Genomic DNA, 21,280 nt, shown 5'->3' with positions numbered 1-21,280 from the left:
CTATGATATTTTAAGATTTTTTTATACATACAGACTGTACATGAAATGCCCCTAACCAAGAAAGATTTTTGTCATCATTGTCTGTGTGTACATCGTGATTAATTTTCAGTATGCAATGCAACACAAGCCTTTTGTGTTTACTAATTGGGTTTGAGTGTATTTACAATACTTCCCCACTGCTTGTCATGCCAATATGGTGCTTTCCAATTATGTCGAGCCATTTCTAGCTCTAGGCTTTCCAGTTGGCATTAACCATTGTATGTGATATTTCAATGCTTTCTACTTGATTCATTGGACAATTACACCACATTGGAGGCTGGCTAGCCATAATGATTACAGATTGCTCACTCTGCAGCCTGGGTAGGGCGTGGTGGGTATCTGTGTCCAAAACATTGGACATTGGTTTGTTTTTAAGATAACTTCATCTTTTGTCTTTTTGCTTTATGTATCCACCAAAACATACACCTTATCAGCCACTGCTCTGCATGCTCTTCAGACATCTGCAAAATATACTGTTTAATTATTATGATGTATTTTACTAAATTTAGCACTTTCTGAATGAGGAAAAATACAGAGTAAAGCAGCATTTCCTGTATTTCCTAACAGAATCCAAATCCCAGACATAAAAAATATATAAATCATATTGACACATGAACTGTCAGTCAGAAGACCTGTGTATGTGCAGGAGACTGTGGCCTGTTACAGACTGCCAAAATAAAGCTGCTTCGGGTCTCTTTGGAGGTATGCTGTTTAAATGATGCATGGATCCTAAGAATCCGGAAGCTGCACCAAAGCTGCACTCCAGTGCTTAGGAATGGAGTGTGGCTTTGGCACAACCTCCAGACTCTTAGGACCCATGCATCATTTAAATAGCATGCCTCCAAAGAGACCCAAAGCAGCTTTATTTTGCAGTCTGTAACAGGCCTAAGAAACTCAAGAACTCATTTTATTCATTTTATTAGATGTCCATTCCATTTGCCCTTTTCCCTGCTCAATCTCTGGGCACCACAGGGTTTTGGAATCTGGATTTCTGCTGGACTTTGTCTACACTGAAGATAGTGGCATTGAGAGAACCAGTGCTGATGAGGCAGTTGACAAATCCAGAAAGGATGTTCACAGTGTAGTATCCTTGTTTTGGGGGAAGTAATAAATAATCATATGTATGCTGCCTTCTAGGATCAAGTCTTGTTCACATAATGAACATTACCATATAAAATTATATTTAAAATGCTTACATTTCCCCTCTTTTTGTATTAATGCCCATGCACTGAACTGTGAACCTAAGCTCCTCTTATTCAGATATGCCCAAACAGTGTGAGTTTCATGAAGCATTCTGTTGCTTCTCCAATCTGTCTTTCATTTAAGAATGCCCTTTAATAGGAATAATGTGCATTTGATAGAATATATTTTTCCTTTTGTTAACATACTTGCATAATAAGTGTACATTTATGCTATTGGTTTTCCCTGGTGATATATATCCATGGATATGTCTGGACAAATGACCTTATCTCTCCCTTTTTTAAAATAAATGTTTGATGCAAGATTGGGAAGCTCGAATAGACAGCCATGGAAGGGTGTTCTATGTTGATCATGTGAATCGAACCACAACTTGGCAGCGTCCAACTGCGGCAGCTACTCCAGATGGGATACGTAGATCAGGCTCAATACAACAAATGGAGCAACTCAATCGACGGTGAGTTATGTTGGACCAATGTTTGTAATAGCTTTCACACACAAAAAAATCCTGTCTGCTTTCATAAGCCATATATATATAGAGAGAGTCTAACAGGTTTAGTATACTGTACCTCAAAAGGAACATGGAACAAGAAACTTGCAGTAAATTTTTTTGCATGCCTGCTCAGACCTAGGTCCCAATGACTTCAATGGATCCTACATCTAGATAAGTGAATGTGGGGTTGCAGATTCAGGCTACCATAAGAGGTACTTGTCACTGAGACTGTGGCCCAAAACACAATGCAGAAATAAACCAGTTTGAGACTGTTTTACCTACCCTGGCTTAATGTTAGGGAATTCAGGGCACTGTAGTTTTGTGAGACATTTAGCCTTCTCTGTCAGAGAGCTCTAGTGCCATAATAAACTACAATTCCCAGGCTTCCCTAAGCAGTTAAAGTGATCTCAAACTAGATTATTTTTGCAGTGTATTTGGATCAATATGCATGTAGCAGTGGTGTTTTTTTTTAAAGACTAGAAAATGGTGTCATAACTAAATTGTCCTTTAAGATATATACATACTCATTTCCTTTGTCCCACTGGTACATCTGAGCTAATAGGGTGTGCATGTTTTTGAACTTTATGAAAACTTATTTAACAAGCAATGATAGTAGAATGAGTGTTTATACTATAAACACCAGTCTTCACTGTCTAAAAAATCCCCTTGTTTTTTCCTACCTAAGCCTATGTATTGCTTCCCTCAGTGAATTTTAAAAGGCTGTTTCACATATTATGGTTTACCTAAATAGTAATAAACTTCTTGCAGGTACAACCATGTATACCCAATGTCCTGGTATAATTACACTGTGTGTTTCCCCAGTCCTGTTTCTCAGCAGTGGCTAGTGCTGTTGAGAACAGGGAGGCACATAGCTTAGTAACAGTGTAAACAGTTGTTTCCACATTCATTACAAATGTGACTCGGGCAGTGATTGATGGTTCCGTGTCTCCTGCTATTCTGGATACTTTTCAGTTTGTTTAGCCTCCCTCAAGAAAGGCTGGAGGGTGGGAAGAATGGAAGTTGGATAAAAGTGGTTTGCCTTTGTTCACATCAGCTTGCGCTAGCCCACCTACCTCAACTCCCACAGGTATGGAGTTGGGGGGCAAAAGCTCTGTGTGTGTGTGTTTGTGTTGGAATCTGGGCTGCAGAAGAAAACTCTCCATTCCCCAGCAGAATGAGTTGCTAGTGTGTTTGTGTGAGCGAAACCCTGTGGGCCCCAGGCTGCACAAGCAACACACTCACAGTAGGATTGTTTCAAGCCCCCCAGCAAAATGAGTGCCACCGTGTGTGTGTGTGTGTGTGTGTAAAAGGTCTAAAAATCCCAGGATTCCTTTGGTTGAGTTATGACAGCTAAATTGGTATCAAACTGCTGTAGTGCATGGTATATATACATCCTATTTTGACTATACAGTTGGCCCTTCATATACATGGGGTTCTGTTTTGAACCCCCCTCCCACACACATGCACACACAAATAGCAAAATCCACAGAACTACAAGTCTTGTTGTTTCTCATGGAGGCGCAATGTACTCACCACATGTATGTGCCACCATTCGTGGATGCTCCAATCTGCGGATGGCAAGCCCACAGAAGAAGAGAGCCAATTGTAATTGAACTAGTTCAAAGACATAGCCAAATTAGTCTGCAAAATCAATATGCAAAGAGATCTTCTAGCATCTTTGAGACTAACTGAAGGATTGAAGTTGGTAGTAAATTATCCCCTTTTTACAAGCATTCAGTGATTTGTCCCAACTAGAGTAGACCTATTTAATCCATGGGACATACACAAGCCTTGACTTAACTAGTCTTATTGCTTCAATTGTAACTTAAAGAGGATGCCTTCCTAATGTTTTACTTTTCATTGGGGGATAGGAGTTTATAACCCTGAGAAGCTTCTGGAACAGGTATTGGCCAGGTGAAATGTGTTCATTTGCTTTACTGTAACCATAAAGTCCATTAATAGGGCCATGTATAAAAGCAGTATACACAGACTTGTAGAACGGGGTGCTTTTGAGTATGTTTTGAACCTTAGAATTTTTGTCTTGTTAATAATTTTAAATGGGTTGATAGCCAGTGCAGTTATTTGAATCTTGGACTGGGACACTGGGAGACAAGGATTCAAATCCCTGCCATGTAAACCATGTAAAACTAGGTAACTTTGAGCAAGCCATACCCTCTCATCCTCAGAGGAAGATAAGGGCAATTTCTAGACAAGTTCTTTCAAGAAAATCCTGCAATAGGTTTGCGTTAGGGTCAACAAAAATCAGAAATTACTTGAAAGTGCACAACAACAACAGATTTGGTATGTTTAGGATATTTAGGTTATTGAGTAGAGGAGACTCCCACCCAAGTACGAATCAAGTTGTGCCTGGTTAGTATGTGGATGGGAGTTTCCTCTACTCCTTGTTAAATAGATCATTTCCTTCAACCTTTCCTCTAAGGATTTATTACTACACAACTAACAAAATAATTGCCATTTTCTAAACCCTTTCCAGTTTTTCTACATCCTCCTTAAAGTGAGAAGGACACAGTAATTCTCAAAGTGTGGTTGGTATAGAGTTAAACTGATCTATTACATCCTTTGATTGGAAATTATGTAATCTATTAATTTCAGAGTAAAATTCCTTTTACTTTTAAACATTTTCAGTGCATCACTTTATTTTGCATACTTTATTTAATCAACTTGATTTATAAGAAAATGTGTTGTTGTATTTTGCTGAAGATGTGTAAGGGATATCTTTTTCTTGTGGTTTCTTAAGGCATACTTTTCTCATGGCATTGAGTAAAGGATTTTCATTAGCAGCTATTTCCCCAGATTGGATTCCCTGTTGGAATCTAAGCACATTACAACTGAGTAATTTTCACATCCCATGGCTTCTTTGCACAAAGAACTCTCTGCTAATTCTTTAATTAATGTTAATAGCTAAAAAGTAGACAGACCATCAAATCATAAAATAGCTTTGCTTGGAATTGTGAAAAATTCCTTTAGATTTAAGTCTTGGCGTTTCATATTTGGACACTACCTGAAAAATTGCCAAAACAGATGTTTACGTTAAATGCAGTGTTATTAATTTATTTAGTATATGCTGCTTTTTTGTTTGTCAAAGTAGCGGTAAGGGTAATTTAGCAACTTTAGCATAGCATAGGAGATAATAAAAAAATTAAAATTAGAGTCGAGATTCTTATTTTGTTTTTAAAAAATATCTTTTGCCATCCTTCTTTCATCCAATTGATTCTGGAGTGGCAAATGGCAAATGTGTTAAAATACTAATAAAATAGTAACATTAATGGCAAAATTAGGTAATATCCCCAAATGTAAAAGGTATAAAATATTGGGAGAATAAAAAAATGTATCAACCTGATACATGTGCACACACATTAGGTGCCAAGCACAAATCTTTAAGGAGAGCATTTAAAGCTGGAGTACCACCACTGAGACACTCCTTGTGTTATTCTTTATGGTGCACTTCCAAGAAGGAAGGTGTTTCCAAAAGAGCATCAGTGAAAGATCTGAAACACCAACTTAAGATACTCAATTAAAAAAAAAAAACAGCCTAAGCAAAGGTCGATCATAACTGGGAAACAACTACTTGCCATTTTTGTGGTATGAACACTACCTATTGTTTGCCCAGTTTACAAGATTTCATCAAGTACAAGTATGGTTCATAAAAAAGAAGAATAAGAACCATGCCTTATTAATTGGGCTTCATTCACTTATGTCAGGGGTAGGCAACCTGCGGTAGTATACTGTCAGAACTTTTTAATAGTGGGGATGATATCATCTGTCATCCCCTCAGGTTCCCCTGAACCCTCTGAGTTTAGGTACAGACTTCATAGTATCTGGAGAGTTTATTTGGGCATAGCTTGGTCTTGAAAGGGCACCTAAGACCCATGATCTCTATAAGATAGCAACTTCCACTGGAGATTTACACTGCTAGAACACATTTACATGTATTTTTGAACTCTCTTTGGGCTATGGCAATTGCTTTATTAAGTGCCTGCACTTCAAAACATACTACTACAATAGTTTCACTAATGCAGCCTGTCCAAGTAATTTGAGGGAAATGTCTGGAGATAGGAGTTCCTTCCAATACCTCCTATTTGTGAAATTTAAATATCACCTTTTTTAAAATTGTGGGGTTAATGAGAGTGGGGAGAGACAGAAGAAAGAACTGTTCCCAACTTCATAAGAATGATTGCATGGCTAGGAAGAATTACTCTGTATAAACCTAAATTGTGATGAAGTGGGCAGTGTTTGTGTAGCTGCAAGAATTTGTTTAGAGTAGAATGACTAAAATACAAAACTATGTTGTAATGCATCTATCTTGACATTTTATTACAAAACATGCTGTAGTAGCTTTGTGGCTTACCATGGATTTCTCATTCAGATAACCAGCAGTGTTAGAGGAAAAACTTCCCTGGAAACATTTTTCACTTCCATTTACTTTCCATTACAGTGAGCTGGTATAAAAGAGCCTTGCAAGAGTAAGACTCAAATAGGCCCTCGGGGTGTGCCTCAGAATTGATCTTCTACAGCTTGCCTAGTGTTTTGTGGCTGGACTGTCCCGATAAACCAGTCAATACAGAATGGATTTCCAGAGAACAGAAAGTTTGAAAGTTATTGTTCTAATGCATACCCCACAGTAAATATAACCTCCTCCACAGTAATCCTTTGAAAACAGATTGGATTTCTCAAATGTATCTATATAAAGACTCCCCCTCCCCCCAATTATGCTGGCATTTGGGGGAATTTATTGAAGATTATTCTACGTAATTGAGAATAAACAGTAGCAGTCTCTTGGCTCACTGCTTCAGTTCCTTGGCATCATTTGCCAGCAGGAGATTTTCTGCCATCTAATTAAATAGAAAGCTTATGTATATCACCCTCTGAATAGACAGGCTACTTTTTTCTGTTCTGCTGTTGCATCAGGGGGTCATAAAAACCAGGGTATATTGGAATGGAAAGTTTGCTCAGTCAGCCCGCTGTGAAGTGAATAAAAAGGTTTATAGAGTCTTATAAAAAGACGGGGGGAAAGTAGAGCTGTGTTAATATAGTTGTGAAGTCTAATATAATAATTTGTTTGTAAAGGGCATGTGTAAAGGCAAAATAACAAATCAGCTCCTTTTGGGTTTTTAAAAAGTTAATTTTGCTGTATTTACCTACTTGCGTTTGCTCTCCCTCTCACACATGCACCTTCTCCCTTTCTCCTCATAAACTTTTGATTGTTGCAGAAATGAATAACACTGGACAAAAAATATTCGACTCTTCGTCAAGCATAAATCTGTTAAATTTTCACACCTTTTCTCTTAATTCTACTTGATTCCATTTCACTTCTATTCTTTTTCTGTTTGTCTTTGCCTAGCCTTTAAAAAGCCATTTCCAGTTTATTCAAATAATTAAACTGAACAAGAACATGAAAATACATAATAATTCCTATATAGTTTACTTACTTCATTTATATAACTGGTACTCTGCTTCTTTACCTAGAACCAGGACTACAGAAAGCCCTGGGTTACCTAGGTCATAAATTTACAACAGCATACAGTCTAAAAAACATCTAAAGTTTTATCTCCATCAGGGGCTAGCCTGAAAATAAAGGCTCCTCCCTCCATAACTGTCATCCTTCAGCCTGGGAGGGAGGGAATAGGCTGGCCCAGCTCCACCAGGGCTAGCCTGAAGAAGAAGAGCCCTCCCTCTAGTCCATCTGCCTTGGTCCAGGCATCAGAGGGAGAGAAGAACCACTGGACTTCATCCCCTTTCCCACCACCATTCCCTTCTCCTTTTGTGTCATGTCTTTTAGATTGTAAGCCTGAGGGCAGGGAACCGTCTTATTAAAAATAATAATTATAAGCCGCTTTGAGAGCCATTAGGGCTGAAGGGCGGGATATAAATAATAATAATAATAATAATAATAATAATAATAATAATAATGTAAAATGTCAATCTAGTAATCATTAAGCACTATAAGTATAACCCTATCATACACTCCAACTGCCCCAATATGGCAGGGACAGACCTAATTAATCCTCTGTCATCCCACTTTTAAGCTGTTTTTAAAATGTCCCAGTTTCTCTCTCCTCTCACTTTCTCCCTTTATTCTTGTTTTACTTCAATTCTTGCAAACTGAGAGCATACCTACATTGACAGGAAAATCCAATTTACCTTTGGGTTACGTTGATCTTCAGTGACCACAGCTTGTCTACACATCCTGAGGCAGGTTTGGGAGAACCATCTACACAGAGTTCTTCCTTTTGAACTCACCTTGGTCTAATAAATGCAGTATGCAGGGTCATACAGCTGTGGCAACTCCAGAGTTTTTCCCTCTCTTCCCGTGCATGCAAATGTATGTATTCTGAACTCTTTCCCCCTAGCCCTGCAATGATGTCACCATAGAGCACAGTCCACATGCACACACAAATATCCAGATTTTTCACTCAAATCCAGAATAAATCCCCCCCTATTTTCACTGGATTAAAGCCCTGAGGCAGTGAAAAGACCTGGATTTGTCCCCAATCATCCCTTATGTCATTTGCTCAGCTCATTGTGAAAAGTAGATGAGAACAGTTTCTTATCGCTCCTTTTCATGACCCGTTGGTTACCACGGTCTTGGAGCAACTGGGGCAGGAGTGGCCTCTGGCTGCTCCTCTGCCCTGTCTTCTTGAGCCCAGAGTTAACATTCTAGAATGTGAGTGGCCTTACCATATCCGCCTTCTTTCTTTTGCTACTGACATACCCCAAAAAAGCCCTTTTTGTTGTTCTCAACTTCTCTAGCAAGCCTGAGCTTATTCTGTGCTTTTGCTTTTCTGACTTTAACCCTACATGTCCTAGCTATTTGTTTGAAACATTGGTTTCTCTCACTGCTCCCTTTCTGTCAGGAAAGACCTTTCTGTTTACCCAGGCCTTTGACTCGTAACTATCTGTTGCAGAAGGTCTGTAATTGCAGTAGACTGTATGTGTTACATTGTTACTACATTTAAACTTCCTTTTAAAAGTATTTTAACTTAATATTTTTAATATGCTTGTTATTTTTTAAACTTTTGTAATAATCCATTTTTTAAAATATTGTTGTTTTTACTAATATTTTTAGACACCTTGTGCCCCATATTGGGAGTAAGGTGGGATACATATACTGATCCCTCCGCATTTGTGGGGTTTAGGGGCTTGGGACCCCCATAAATGTGGAAAAACTGCAAATAAAAACACTATTTTTTTTTACCTAAGAGAACACTTTTCTAGGAATCTCTAGGTCCTCCAGTGCAACTCTGTGGTAAACATCTGCCAGACATTGACCATAGAATTGCGCTGGAGGAGCTACAAATGCCTACTGGAGTGTTCTCTGTGGGAATCTCTAGGTCCTTTAGTGCCACTTTTGGTTAAAGTTGACCATAGAGTTGCACTGGAGGACCTAGATATTCCTAGAAAGAACATATTAATAAAATCTGTGAATGATCAAATCCCCAAAACTCAAAGCAACAAATGTGGAGAGAGGAATGTATATTAACGCTTAGAAGCTAAGTAAACAATATACAGTTGATCCTTTCCATCTATTCAGTTCTGCCCTCCCACTGGTGGATGGGAAAAATGTGGATAGTCACACCCCATATTATTCAGTGGATAGCAAAGTTTGTATGCTTGCATCAGCACATCCATGTGCACATGCCTGCACTGAATAATATGGGATATGTCAATCTGTGGACAGTGAAATCCACATATAGCTAGTCCACTGATGTGCCAGGCCCACTATAGGATTAAAACGATCATCTTTGCTGCTTTTAGCCAATCCATGCTTCCCACCTCCATTTAACAGTTTCATTATCCTTTTGCTCCTTTTATGCTTCTAATCAATGTTATCTTGTGAGTGCCTTTGAGACAGAAAAGCATTTAATTCCATGTACAAAATAAGTAAATAAAATAGAATATTAACTTGAATGCTGAAACTGACATTTCCAATGCTTAGGAGAAAGAACTCTGCTTATTTTATCTGACAAATATATTCTTCTCCCTCTCCTTTTTCAAACTCAAGGTACCAAAATATTCAGCGGACTATTGCAACAGAAAGGACAGAAGAGGACATTGTTGTCAGCAATAGGGTGGAGAGGATCCCTCCTGGAGGAGGCAGCGATTCTGAGGCGGATCCTTCACCACCAAATTCAGGTAAAACATTTCAGATGGCTCGGTACTATGCCAAATCTCATTCTTTTACAGTAGAAAAGCTAAGTGGACAAGGGATAATTTGGTAGGAGAAAACTTGTAACAGCACCAAATGCTCTCTACAAGTATAACCTTATTTTCATTGAGATATTGTAACTGGTCTGGGCAGTTACCTGTTCAAACTTGTACATTTTGAGACCGTGTGAAGGGGTCCTAGGCATTAATATTCCTGCATATAAAACAATTCTTGCACTGAAAATTATGTGTCAGAGTCTGTATACTGTATAGTTTCCTCTCTACAGGGAAATGGTTTGTCTGAAATTTTGTCATGTGAGCCTTGTCTCCAGTCAAAAGAATTAGAATTCATGGTCTCCATGAAAAGAGCCAGCTGACACCACATGGCTGTGTTACAGTTTTCTACATGTGAAGAGCATTGATTATAGTGGTGGTGTAGTGGTTTGAGCATTGGACTAGGACTCTGGAGACCAGGGTTCGAATCTCAGCTCAGCCATGTAAAACCACTGGGTGACCTTGGCCAAGTCACACTCTCTTGGCCTCAGAGATTAGTAATTGCAAACCCCTTCTGAAGAAACTTGCCAAGAAAACCCTGTGATAGGTTCACCGTAGGGTCACCAGAAGTCAAAACAATTTGAAGGCACACCACAACAATCCACAGATTCCACCATCCATGACTTGAAAAAAAATTAAGTTCTAAAAACAAACCTCGATTTTACCATTTTTACAATGGGATACCATCTTACTACACCATTGTATATAATGGGACTTGAGCATTCGTGGAGTTTGGTATCCAGGGAGGGGTCATGGAACCGAAGCATCTGAAGAAGTGGGCTGAATTCCACAAAAGATTATGGTGCAATAAAAATTAATTCATCTTAAAGTGCCATAAAACTCCTTTCTTCTTTTTTTATTTCTCCTTTTTTATTTTTCTGTTTTTATGTGGAACAGCATACACAAGTACTTTCCCCAACCTAAGTGCCTGAAGTGATGCAGCACCAAAAGGACTCTACTTCATACTTTTTCTTGATTCTCAAATTGTAGAAATTGCGTTGTTTTAAATTACGGTATTTTTAAAATTTTCATTTAATCATTAAATGGTTGTTAAAATAGTTTTTTATACAGAACAACAGTTCTTATAAAAGACAGAAGGATCTACCTGGTTTTATCTCAGATATTTATTTTACAAAGCCAAGATTAGTATGAAAGAAAAGTTTGTGCCAAAGATGAGGGCCTTGTCTGCAAAGGGCCTGTTCCCAGCCCCTGCCCTCCTTATTTTCCTGTTTGGACAATGCACGTCCCAAACCTCAGTTCTAGTGTAAGTAATCCAGATGACATCTAGCACATTCTGCATCAGAACTAGCATATAACAACATTTCAACACATTTTTAAAAAATTTACTTGTTCCTGTGGATCATCTGAGCACATCTGGAGGCTTGCATTCCTGTGCCGCCATGGGAGTCTGCATGGGCATTCTACTGAGCCACAAAGTGCATCCTCTGACGCAGCTTGTTGCTTGTTCTTGTTGCTTGTTCTGACAGTCACTGGGTGTCTCATTCTGACCTCAGAAGCAAGTGACCCATGGTGGCGCCAAGTGGCTCAGTGGGACACCCATGGAGATAGCAGCCATGGTGTGGGATGGAGGCCGAGGTAACAGGGAAGGTCAGCTCAGCTGTCCCCAGAATATCTTGGCCAGTGCAGGCAAGACCGAAGAAATCTTTTAGTAACCATTAGGAAATTGGGGGTGGGGGATTCATGCAGCTGGCTAGGAGTAGAAGAACAGGAGAGGAACAACAAAGATTATAATGCAAGTGTTCCTTTGCTTTATTTTACATAAGGATCATTTTATTTTCAGAAATTAGAAGAGATGTACCAGTTTCACCTGTGAATTCACAGAAAATCACTTTGTTGCTGCAGTCTCCAGCTGTAAAATTCATCACCAATCCAGAATTCTTCACGGTGCTGCATGCAAACTATGTAAGTGTTTGAGCCTTGGTCTCCAACTGACTGATGACCTACTTTGGCAGTGAATTAGGCTTAATTAAAATCTTTAGCATGGTATTCACTTGCTGTATGTTTATTTGCTTGTCTTAAGAAGAATTTGGTCATTTTCTCTTGTATTGACCAAGCCATCCCTTCCCCCTTACTTACTCCACATGTCTAGAGATGTGAAGGCAAAGGAAAGAAAGTACCTTCCCCATTTTTTGCCAAGCCTCGATGTCTCTAGGCATTTCTCTTTACTGCTGACCCTATGTGGAAATCCAACAATTTATTCAAGTGGATCACCACCCAGAAGAAACTTGGCTTCCTATCTTACAGCTGCTACTGCATGGTGGTTCCTTCTTGGCCAAGGAATATTGAGTGGTTTGTAAATTGATAAATTAAAACTCTGTGTCCAGATACAACCAAACTGAGCTGTGTAGTTGTGTACTCAGTCATTGATTCACAGTGGAGTCACATTTGTGTCACAGGGAATCACAACTCTTATTTGTTGTCAAGGTGAAAAGGTGGCACTGCCAAAATTTCTTAAAACCTTTCACTCCTTTTCAGTGTGTGCTACCACTGCCACCAGTTATGTCAAAGTGATGCTCACCCACCCAACTTTTTTTCTAACATGACAGCACAATGAGTCTTTTTGGCCTGTTACAGACTGCCAAAATAAAGCTGCTTCGGGTCTCTTTGGAGGTATGCTATTTAAATGATGCATGGGTCCTAAGAGTCCGGAGGTTGCACCAAAGCCACACTCCATTCCTAAGCACTGGAGTGCAGCTTTGGTGCAGCTTCCTGATTCTTAGGATGCATGCATCATTTAAACAGCATACCTGCAAAGAGACCCGAAGCAGCTTTATTTTGGCAGTCTGTAACAGGCCTTTGATCCCACCACTGCCACCAATTATATGAAGGTGATGGCTACTATCCCACCAATTCTTCACTGTGAAACTCAAGCCCAGGACCCTCTTAGGTCTCTCCTGCGCTGTAACTTTCTTTAGATGCCAGCCTTCTGGGTTTCAATTTTTCCCCCAGCTTGACACCAATTATTCTTTGACAGCTACACACCTACTATCTAATGTGTCCCAAACCTAAAAGACTTTTCTCAATGTTGGTAGCATTTTAAAGTGTTTCTGAAATCACTTCAGACAGTTGCTTGTTGAAACAAAGTAATAAATTTATTTACAAGTCAGGCTGAATACAATATCTCTTTAAGTGGATGGTGTTCACAATGGATATGGTGTGTATAAATACTTTATTAGTTACACAATTTAACAGTTTATTTAGCTTGTTTTTGTTTCATTATAGCTTTACATATATATATTTCCTTACAGACTTAAGTTCTCACACAACCTTTATTAAACTTTTGTATTTTATAACCCTTCTAGTTACCTGTGAGTTCACCAGTCATCATACACTATGTCTCCCAGAGGATACTACAACACTTTAATTAAGGACATTCTTCATCCCTTTCTTGAGTACCTAAAACCCTTTCTAACTGTCCTTCATAGCAGCCTAGCCTAGCCTCTATGGAGCTTCACCCCTAGGGCACATAAACAATTTTCAAACCTGCTGCTCCCTCTTATATACTCATGCTTACTCCTGGGAGCAGCCCCTACCTTTTCCTGGCTTTGCTCCCATTGGCTAGGTCCAAGGTTCTAATCTGTTTTTGGCAGAGAAGGCTAAAGACTTTGTAAATTATGTAAGATTTACATAATCTGATTATGGAAATCTTATTTTCTACTGTTCTGATAGATCAGTAATTTAGCTTTATAATTAGCTAAACAGAATAGAAAGACACTTCTGAAAACTCGTTTCATACTTTCTTAGAGCAGAATGTTGAAATGCCTAATAGAGGTATACTTTCTTCTCCTTGAGGTCTAATATTGGTACAATCAGGGGTATTCGGATAAAATTCAGGAAAAAAATATATCTAAGCTTTATCAGAATATAACTTGCTTAGCCCTTTGTGGCTTTTAACTTGAATTAGTAGATCTTGCATCAAAGGGAGTGTCAAATTAATCTGAACAGAGTAACACCTTTTCTTTTACAATAACGAATCTGTATTCTGCCAAAGGAATTAGAATGACCTGCTGAAACATCTGTTAAGGCAGTCATACAAATTCCACTTGTGTAAAAATAATATGCCACATAAATTTGGCTTAATGTGGTTATACTATTTTAACCACAAGCTCCAATTAAAATGTAGAACCATTAATTATGGCCATGAAATTTGAGTTGGAAAATATTATCCAGCAGCTGGAGCTGGAATGGGAAACAGATACTTATTTCCTTGAAAGCTTTAAAAAAAATAAACCTGTGAAATTCTTGGTCTTTTTAAAACTCACAGAGGGCTACTAAAATGGCCAGCTTAGCTAGTCGTTGAACAACAGAACTTATACTAATAACAAACACATTTCCATAACTCCAAGTTTCTACAGACCCAAACTAAAGAGCAAGCATCCATACGCAGAAGACCTTTACCATCTATTTCTAGAATATAGGATGAACTTATTGTGATTATAATTGCTCTATTACTTGCAAGTGTATTGTATACATGTCTTGGGCTTTGCAGCAATGCGGGGCCAGATGGGCGGGCCACTGGCAGGATAGGTGAAGTCTCACAAGACTCAAGAGTCTTCAAACAAGATTTTCCAGCCATATATAAGCCTGGCCATGTGGTAGCTGGCCATTGTTGGCTGGACTTCTGTGTGACCCACCCATCTGCCCTTGGCTGCCTCTCACTACCTCTGGCATCCCCAGGCTTCGGCTGGTTACCTCCAGGGCCCAGGAAGAATAATGCTATTATTGGAGCATGGGTTTTTTGCCTTCCCTGGGGATGTTCTTTTCCCACGCTGCATGTGGGTTTACTGCAATATTTGTATGAGTACTCTTTTTGACATTATTGATTATGTATTTGATGTTGCTTTGTGTGTGGTTAATGATCTCTCAGCTTGCTTATATTGTTATGATTGCTTTCCCTAGTCATGGTAATTTCTGCATGCCTATCAGTTTCCTTACACCCTGATTTTGGATGGTCTTGCTGCTTTGCCACAGCTGGTGGAAGGGAGGAGCGGGAATTGGGCATCAGTTAAATTGGTGGGAGATGGATAGAGTGGGCAAAGTGAGAATGTCTGCATTTGGGCAGGTGACCACACCCCCAGCCTAGATTTCAGACATAATGACAGTGTAATTCCTGCACTGTGGTTTAAATGGCCTAAATGGGTTTCCACCCTCCATGTAGAGAATTACCCGGTACTGAACCATCAAGTCCCATGTCCCCTCCTCCTTTTTGTTGCATACATACTGTATGACTATATGATTTATGATTGTGATATTTGCATTAAAGTTGCGGCCAATTTTACAACCCTAATATGGTGTCTGGCCTCTGGTCTCAGTGTAACATACATAGCCCAACTAGAAGAGAGACACTGTCCAAACAGAAGGCTGTTTAGTTGAGTGCTCTCATTGTTCAATCCAGTGTCACTGAGAATTTTCTTGATAGTCACACATAAGTATTCTGTTCATGGGCTTACAAAGCAGTTTGCTCTGATGCAACATTAAAGAACTTCTCCACATGCATAAATGCAGCTGGTTTGAGCATCTGGTCTGTAGAAATCTAGCTGTGCTTGTGCAAAATCTCAGATAACATTCTAAACCAGACAGGGACTAAGAGAAACAGCACTTGGCTCAAACAGCCAGAGATTACAAGCTGAACATATTTGGAATATCAAACCAAATAGTTATGCACTTCAGAAACACCGCTGTTGGAAGGGAGCAACATATTAATTAGTTCTTTGGTGTTTGTTTGTACTGTGACAGGAATGTGCTTACTCTTGTACATTTACCAGAGCATGTGGTTGGAGTAAAACAGTTTTAAGTTTAACCTCTGGTCTGTTGATAGATATTTTAGCTTTGAAATAGCTAGATGTGTATACCTAGGGGAAAAAAATAAAATTCAAAGAACTAACTTTTATGAACAGCAGGGGTCTTTGAAAACTGCAAAAGAACACAATAGTCATGATCCCTAAGGAAGACACATCATTGTAGAAAATCATATCAAGAGGATGTACCTTATTTTCTGTAGCTAAGGTCTTTAACATTGTAGCTCATATGTGGCACTTAACATACCATATAATGCTCATATGGTATACAAGATGTTTTAAGACAGCTGCTCTCATTGCCCTGTCACTTGATATGCAGTTGTTACAATGAACCCTGCTGCAACATAATGTTGTAGAGTCAAATCCAGTGAATATTCTGGCAGCTGCAGATATGATAGCTTCAGTAGTGACCTCCTTTTGAGGTACTCTGGTTTCATCCTGAATTTGAGATTAGGCATTAAGCAGTGGGTTGTGCTAGATGACCTCCAAGACCCCACCCAACAACGATTCTATGATAGCCAAAGTCAAACAGGTGAAGACCTGAAAAGCAGACTGGGCGGGAGGTCCCATAGCAAGGCACCTATTTTTAAAAACTATTTAATCACATTTCTGAATGTAATTGTACCATTATTGGTGTATCCCATTTACATTTTACTTTGTCCCTATAAGACTGATTCTGCCCTCCCTCCTCCATGTAGTGGCTGTTTTGGGAGGCAAGGTTGGAATTACAAATTAAATGCAAGCTCACATGTAACATCACACCTGTTTGGGCCCTCAGCTAGATAGGAAATACACTTTGTATATAAACTACTGGGCAGTTCCTTGAAGTTCATTGCTCTGTTGAACTTTTTTGTTTACTTTGGGCCGGAGCAGATGGGCGAGAAAGAGCAGCCCAGGCCTGCTATGGCCACAAGCGGATCGGGTCCACAACAACCACATGGCCTCGTTTCAAAGCGGGCCATGGTCACAGGACCTAACCTGCGCCACCAGGAGTCGGGTTATTTCAGCTCCTTTTTGCTTGAGTCCAAAGGACCAGAACACAGGTTCGGGCTGCTTTGGAGGCGTGCATTGATACAACGGCCACACCTCCAAAGTGGCTGGAAGCCACTTCTTTTGGCCCATGTGTTCTGGGCCTGTCTTAAACTATTTTCACTGAATTTGCAAGACCCAAGTAGAACAGTTGTTGACTCAGAGTGTAGCCATCGTGCAGAATTAAACAGTTTGACACCACTTTAACTGCCATGACTTATCCTAAAGAATCACAGAATTTCTACTTTGGTGAGGTATTCAGCCTGCTCTGTCAGAGAGCTCTGGTGCCTCACCAAACTACAATTTGCAAGATTCTGTAGGATAAAGTCATGGCAGTTAAAGTGGTGTCAAACTACTTTAATTCTGCAGTGTGGTTATACTCTCAGGTTCTTGGAACTCTCTTACTTGTTGGGTGAGGTCAGCTTGACAGCAAAGAACAACAAATTTTAAACAGGCTATTTTTAATATAAGTGTATATAATTCAGACTTATTCCCCAAAAGGCAATTTTGTGGCATTTGCAGTTATGAAACCTTAATTTTTCCTCCTGTATTTTTGTATCCAGAGTGCCTATCGAGTTTTCACCAACAGCACCTGCTTGAAGCATATGATTCTGAAGATCCGCAGAGATGCTAGGAATTTTGAGCGGTATCAGCACAACAGGGATCTAGTAAATTTCATCAACATGTTTGCTGACACACGGCTGGAACTTCCGCGGGGCTGGGAGATCAAAACTGACCAGCAAGGCAAGGTACAAGTAAATCAAAATAATACCTTTATCTGTCTTATTTTGTGACATTGGTTAAGGATTCTTTTGGGAGGATGAATTAAAACTCTTGACTTTAAGAGTTCATTTTCTGATGCCTGGAAACTCTTAATACAGCACAATAAATATGATATAGTAGGTATCACTAAAACCTGGTGGGACAAGTCTCATGTCTGGAATATAGTAATGGGAGGGGTATACCCTATTTCAGAGAAATAGACCTGGCAAGAAATGCGAGGGAGTAGCTTTATATATTAAGGATGTTTATATCTGTGAAAAGAACCATGTCTTAAATCCAAGAAGCAGGGGTTGAGAGCATCTGGGTAAGAATTAAGGGGGAGAGAAACAAAAAGAATGTCATTGTGGGAGTCTACTACAGACCCCCAAGCCAGACAGAGGATATGGATGATGCCTTCCTGGAAGAGATGGGTACACATTCAAAAAGGAGAGAATTAGTGGTAATGGGAGATTTAAACTATCCTAATACATGTTGGAGGTCAACTTCAGCCAAGAACATCAGATCCAACAAATTTCTTACCTGTCTTGCAGACACTTTCATTATCTAGATGGTCAAAGAGGCAACAAGGGGATCGGCTGTATTAGATCTGATCCTAACCAACAGGGATTGTTAATGGGGGGAAGTGGTGAAGTGACCATGCTCTCTTGGAATTTGTTATACAGCGGGAAGCAGAAGCCAAATATAGCCAGATACACATTCTAGACTTTAAGAAAGCTGAATTCTGTAAACTTAGGGAATTACTAGCTATAACTCCATGGACAAGGATAATGAAAGAGAAGGGAGATCAGTATGGATGGGAGTTTCTTAAAATGAGATACTAAAGACACAAACTAAAACTGTTCCAATAAGAAAGAAAAATAGGAAATGTGTAAAAAAAACCTAGAATGATTAACTAAGGAACTTTGAACTGAGCTAAGTGTTTAAAAAATATGTACAAGAAGTGGAAAAATGGGGAAAGCACCAAAGAGGAATTCAAGCATATAGCCAGTATATGTAAGTGGGAGGTAAGAAAAGCTAACGCACAGAACGATCTTAAGCTTGCCAGACAGATTAAAAACAATAAAAGGGCTTTTTTAAAGTTATGTATGCAGCAAAAGGAAGAACAACGGATAGGGTCGCTGCGTGGAGAAGACGGCTGAGTACTGAGAGAGAAAAGGCAGAACTACTCAACACCTTCTTTGCTTCAGTTTTCTTTAAAAAGGAAAATAGTGCACAACCTGAGGAGCGAGGATCAGGTGGTGTTGTGTAGGAAATGCAGCACAGAATAGGTAGAGAAGTAGTACAGGAATACCTCGCTACTCTAAATGAAATCAAGTCTCCAGGGCCACATGAGAGGTAATTTCACTGACAATAATCTTTGAGAATTCTTTAAGAACAGGAGAAATCCCCACAGACTGGAAGAGGGCAAATGTTGTTCCCCATCTTCAAAAATGGAATAAAAGAGGACCTAAATAATTATTGCCCAGTCAGCCTGACATCGATATCCAGAAAAATTCTAGAGCAGATAATTAAACAGACAGTTTGTAGTTACTTACGAAACAATGCTGTCATCACTAAGAGTCAGCATGAGTTTCTCAAAAACAGGTCATGTCAGACTAAATTTATTCTTTTTATCCTATAGAGTCACAGGCTTGATAAAGGAAGGGAATACTGTGGATGTAGCATATCTTGAATGTAGTAAGGCTTTTGACAAAGTTCCCCATTATATTATTGCAAAGAAGCTAGTAAAATGTGGCCTAGACAGTGCTACTGTTAAATGGATTTGTAATTGGCAGAGTGTCTGACCCCAAAGGGTGCTCACCAATGGCTTCTCTTCATCCTGGAGAGAGGTGACTAGTGGAGTACCGCAGGAATCAGTACTGTACCCTGTGCTATTCGACATCTTTATCAATGAATTGGATGAAAGAATAGAGAGCATGCTGATTAAATTTGCAGATGATACCAACCTGGGAAGGTTGCTAATTCCCCAGAGGACAGATTAAAATTCAACATTTTAATTTTGACAGATTAGAGGGCTGGGCTAAAGATAATAAGATGAATTTCAATAGGGAGAAATGTAAGGTCATACACCTAGGCAGAAAAAATGAAATGCACAGATATAGGATGGGAGACACCTGGCTAGACAATAAGGGATCTAGGTGTCTTAATAGACCACAAGCTGAACATGAGCCAGCAATGTGATGTGACAGTCTAGAAAGCCAATGCAATTGTAGGTTGCATCAATAGGAGTATAGTGTCTAGTTCAAGGGAAGTGATAGTACTACTGTATTTTGCTTTGGTTAGGCCTCACCTAGAATATTGTGTCCAGTTCTGGGCACCTCAGTTCAAGAAGAATGTTGACAAGATGGAATGTGTCCAGAGAAGGGCAACCAAAATGGTGAATGGTCTAGAAGCCATGGTGTATGAGGAGCAGCTTAGGGAGCTAGGGATGTTTAGCCTGATGAAAAGGAGGTTAAGAAGGGACATGATCGTCATTTAAATATGTGAAGGGATGTCATATCAAAGAGGGAAGAGGCTTGTTTTCCACAGCTCCAGAGACTAGGACAAGGAGCAATGGATTCAAACTACAGGAAAAGATATTCCACTTAAATCTCAGAAGGAACTTTCAGAAGGATGCTTTAGTATTAGTATTCCCGCATGGCAGGGTGTTGGACCCAAAGGCCCCTGTGGTCTCTTCCAATTCTATGATTCTGTGTCTTCTTCTAGTATATTTTGTTTAAATTGAAGAGCCAGGCTAATCTGCTGGATTATCAAGTGGAATGCTCTTGGTCACATTCTTTACTCAGGTAGTTTTCTCCTCACTAGTATTATTATTTTCACTGTCATTGTATTACAGTCCTTCTTTGTTGACCACAACAGCCGTGCTACCACTTTCATTGATCCCAGGATCCCACTTCAGAATGGCCGCCTGCCCAATCATTTGACTCACAGACAGCACCTTCAGCGTCTCCGTAGTTACAGTGCTGGAGAGGTATGTTTTTCTGCTCTACCTAATTGATTAAGGTAACTGAAGAAATAGTTATACAGTTGGTCCTCCTTATACACAGATTTTTTTTATCCATGGATTCAAGCATCCACGGCTTGAAAAAGTATAAATTCCAAATAGCAAACCTTGATTTTTCATTTTATATAAGGGACACCATTTTACTATGCCATTGTATTTAATGGGACTTGAGCATCCACTGGTTTTGTTATCCATGGGGAGTCCTGGAACCAAACCCCAGCGCATAACAAAGGACCATTGTAATCATGACACAGCAATTTGTTCATATTTATCTTATATGCTTTATAATTGGGAGTAAGTGGTTTGACATTCTGATGAGGAATGCAATGCCTTACTACCATATTATATTAGGTACATATAGTGAAGTACATGGAAGTGAGGCACAGAAATAAACTACTTTTGAGGGAGCTAGAACAGGAAAATATCACAATCCTTCTTCTACATAGGACAGGGCAGTGAGGGTGGCAGGCAGTATGTCTGGTGATGTCACCAGCTAAAGCAAACTCAGCATCATCCATCTCCTTCATCCCTTCTCCATCAGTCCTGATGGATGAAAGAGTAACTCCCAATTTCTATTTGGAAGTTACTCATTTTAGTTTCCCTTGTGGAATGAGAGGGTTTGATTTGGAGACCTGAGCCTTAATTCCTGTAACCATTGTTACTTTCAAGAGCTATCATCTCTGTATTTGAGATTTG

The 21,280-nt window shown here is 39.5% G+C and overlaps 1 protein-coding gene across 8 annotated transcripts in view; it reads left to right on the top strand.

Moving 5' to 3' along the window:
- Positions 1 to 21,280, top strand: part of LOC149309487 (E3 ubiquitin-protein ligase HECW1-like) — a 237,429-nt gene that overhangs the window by 168,572 nt on the left and 47,577 nt on the right. For all 8 annotated transcript variants that reach the window (XM_089532558.1, XM_089532560.1, XM_089532563.1 and 5 more), the window contains 5 exons: positions 1,543 to 1,693; positions 9,753 to 9,883; positions 11,751 to 11,872; positions 17,361 to 17,546; positions 20,417 to 20,551. In XM_089532558.1, coding sequence (XP_089388684.1) covers positions 1,543 to 1,693; positions 9,753 to 9,883; positions 11,751 to 11,872; positions 17,361 to 17,546; positions 20,417 to 20,551 — 725 coding nt within the window. The remainder of the gene's footprint in view (positions 1 to 1,542; positions 1,694 to 9,752; positions 9,884 to 11,750; positions 11,873 to 17,360; positions 17,547 to 20,416; positions 20,552 to 21,280) is intronic.

This window comes from Sceloporus occidentalis, unplaced genomic scaffold (assembly GCF_023333645.1).
Source record: "Sceloporus occidentalis isolate IW3139 unplaced genomic scaffold, rSceOcc1.0.p SCAF_7, whole genome shotgun sequence".
Classification (NCBI taxonomy): domain Eukaryota; kingdom Metazoa; phylum Chordata; class Lepidosauria; order Squamata; family Phrynosomatidae; genus Sceloporus; species Sceloporus occidentalis.
Note: the sequence above shows the minus strand (reverse complement) of the source record. Positions and strands in the feature narration are given on the sequence as shown.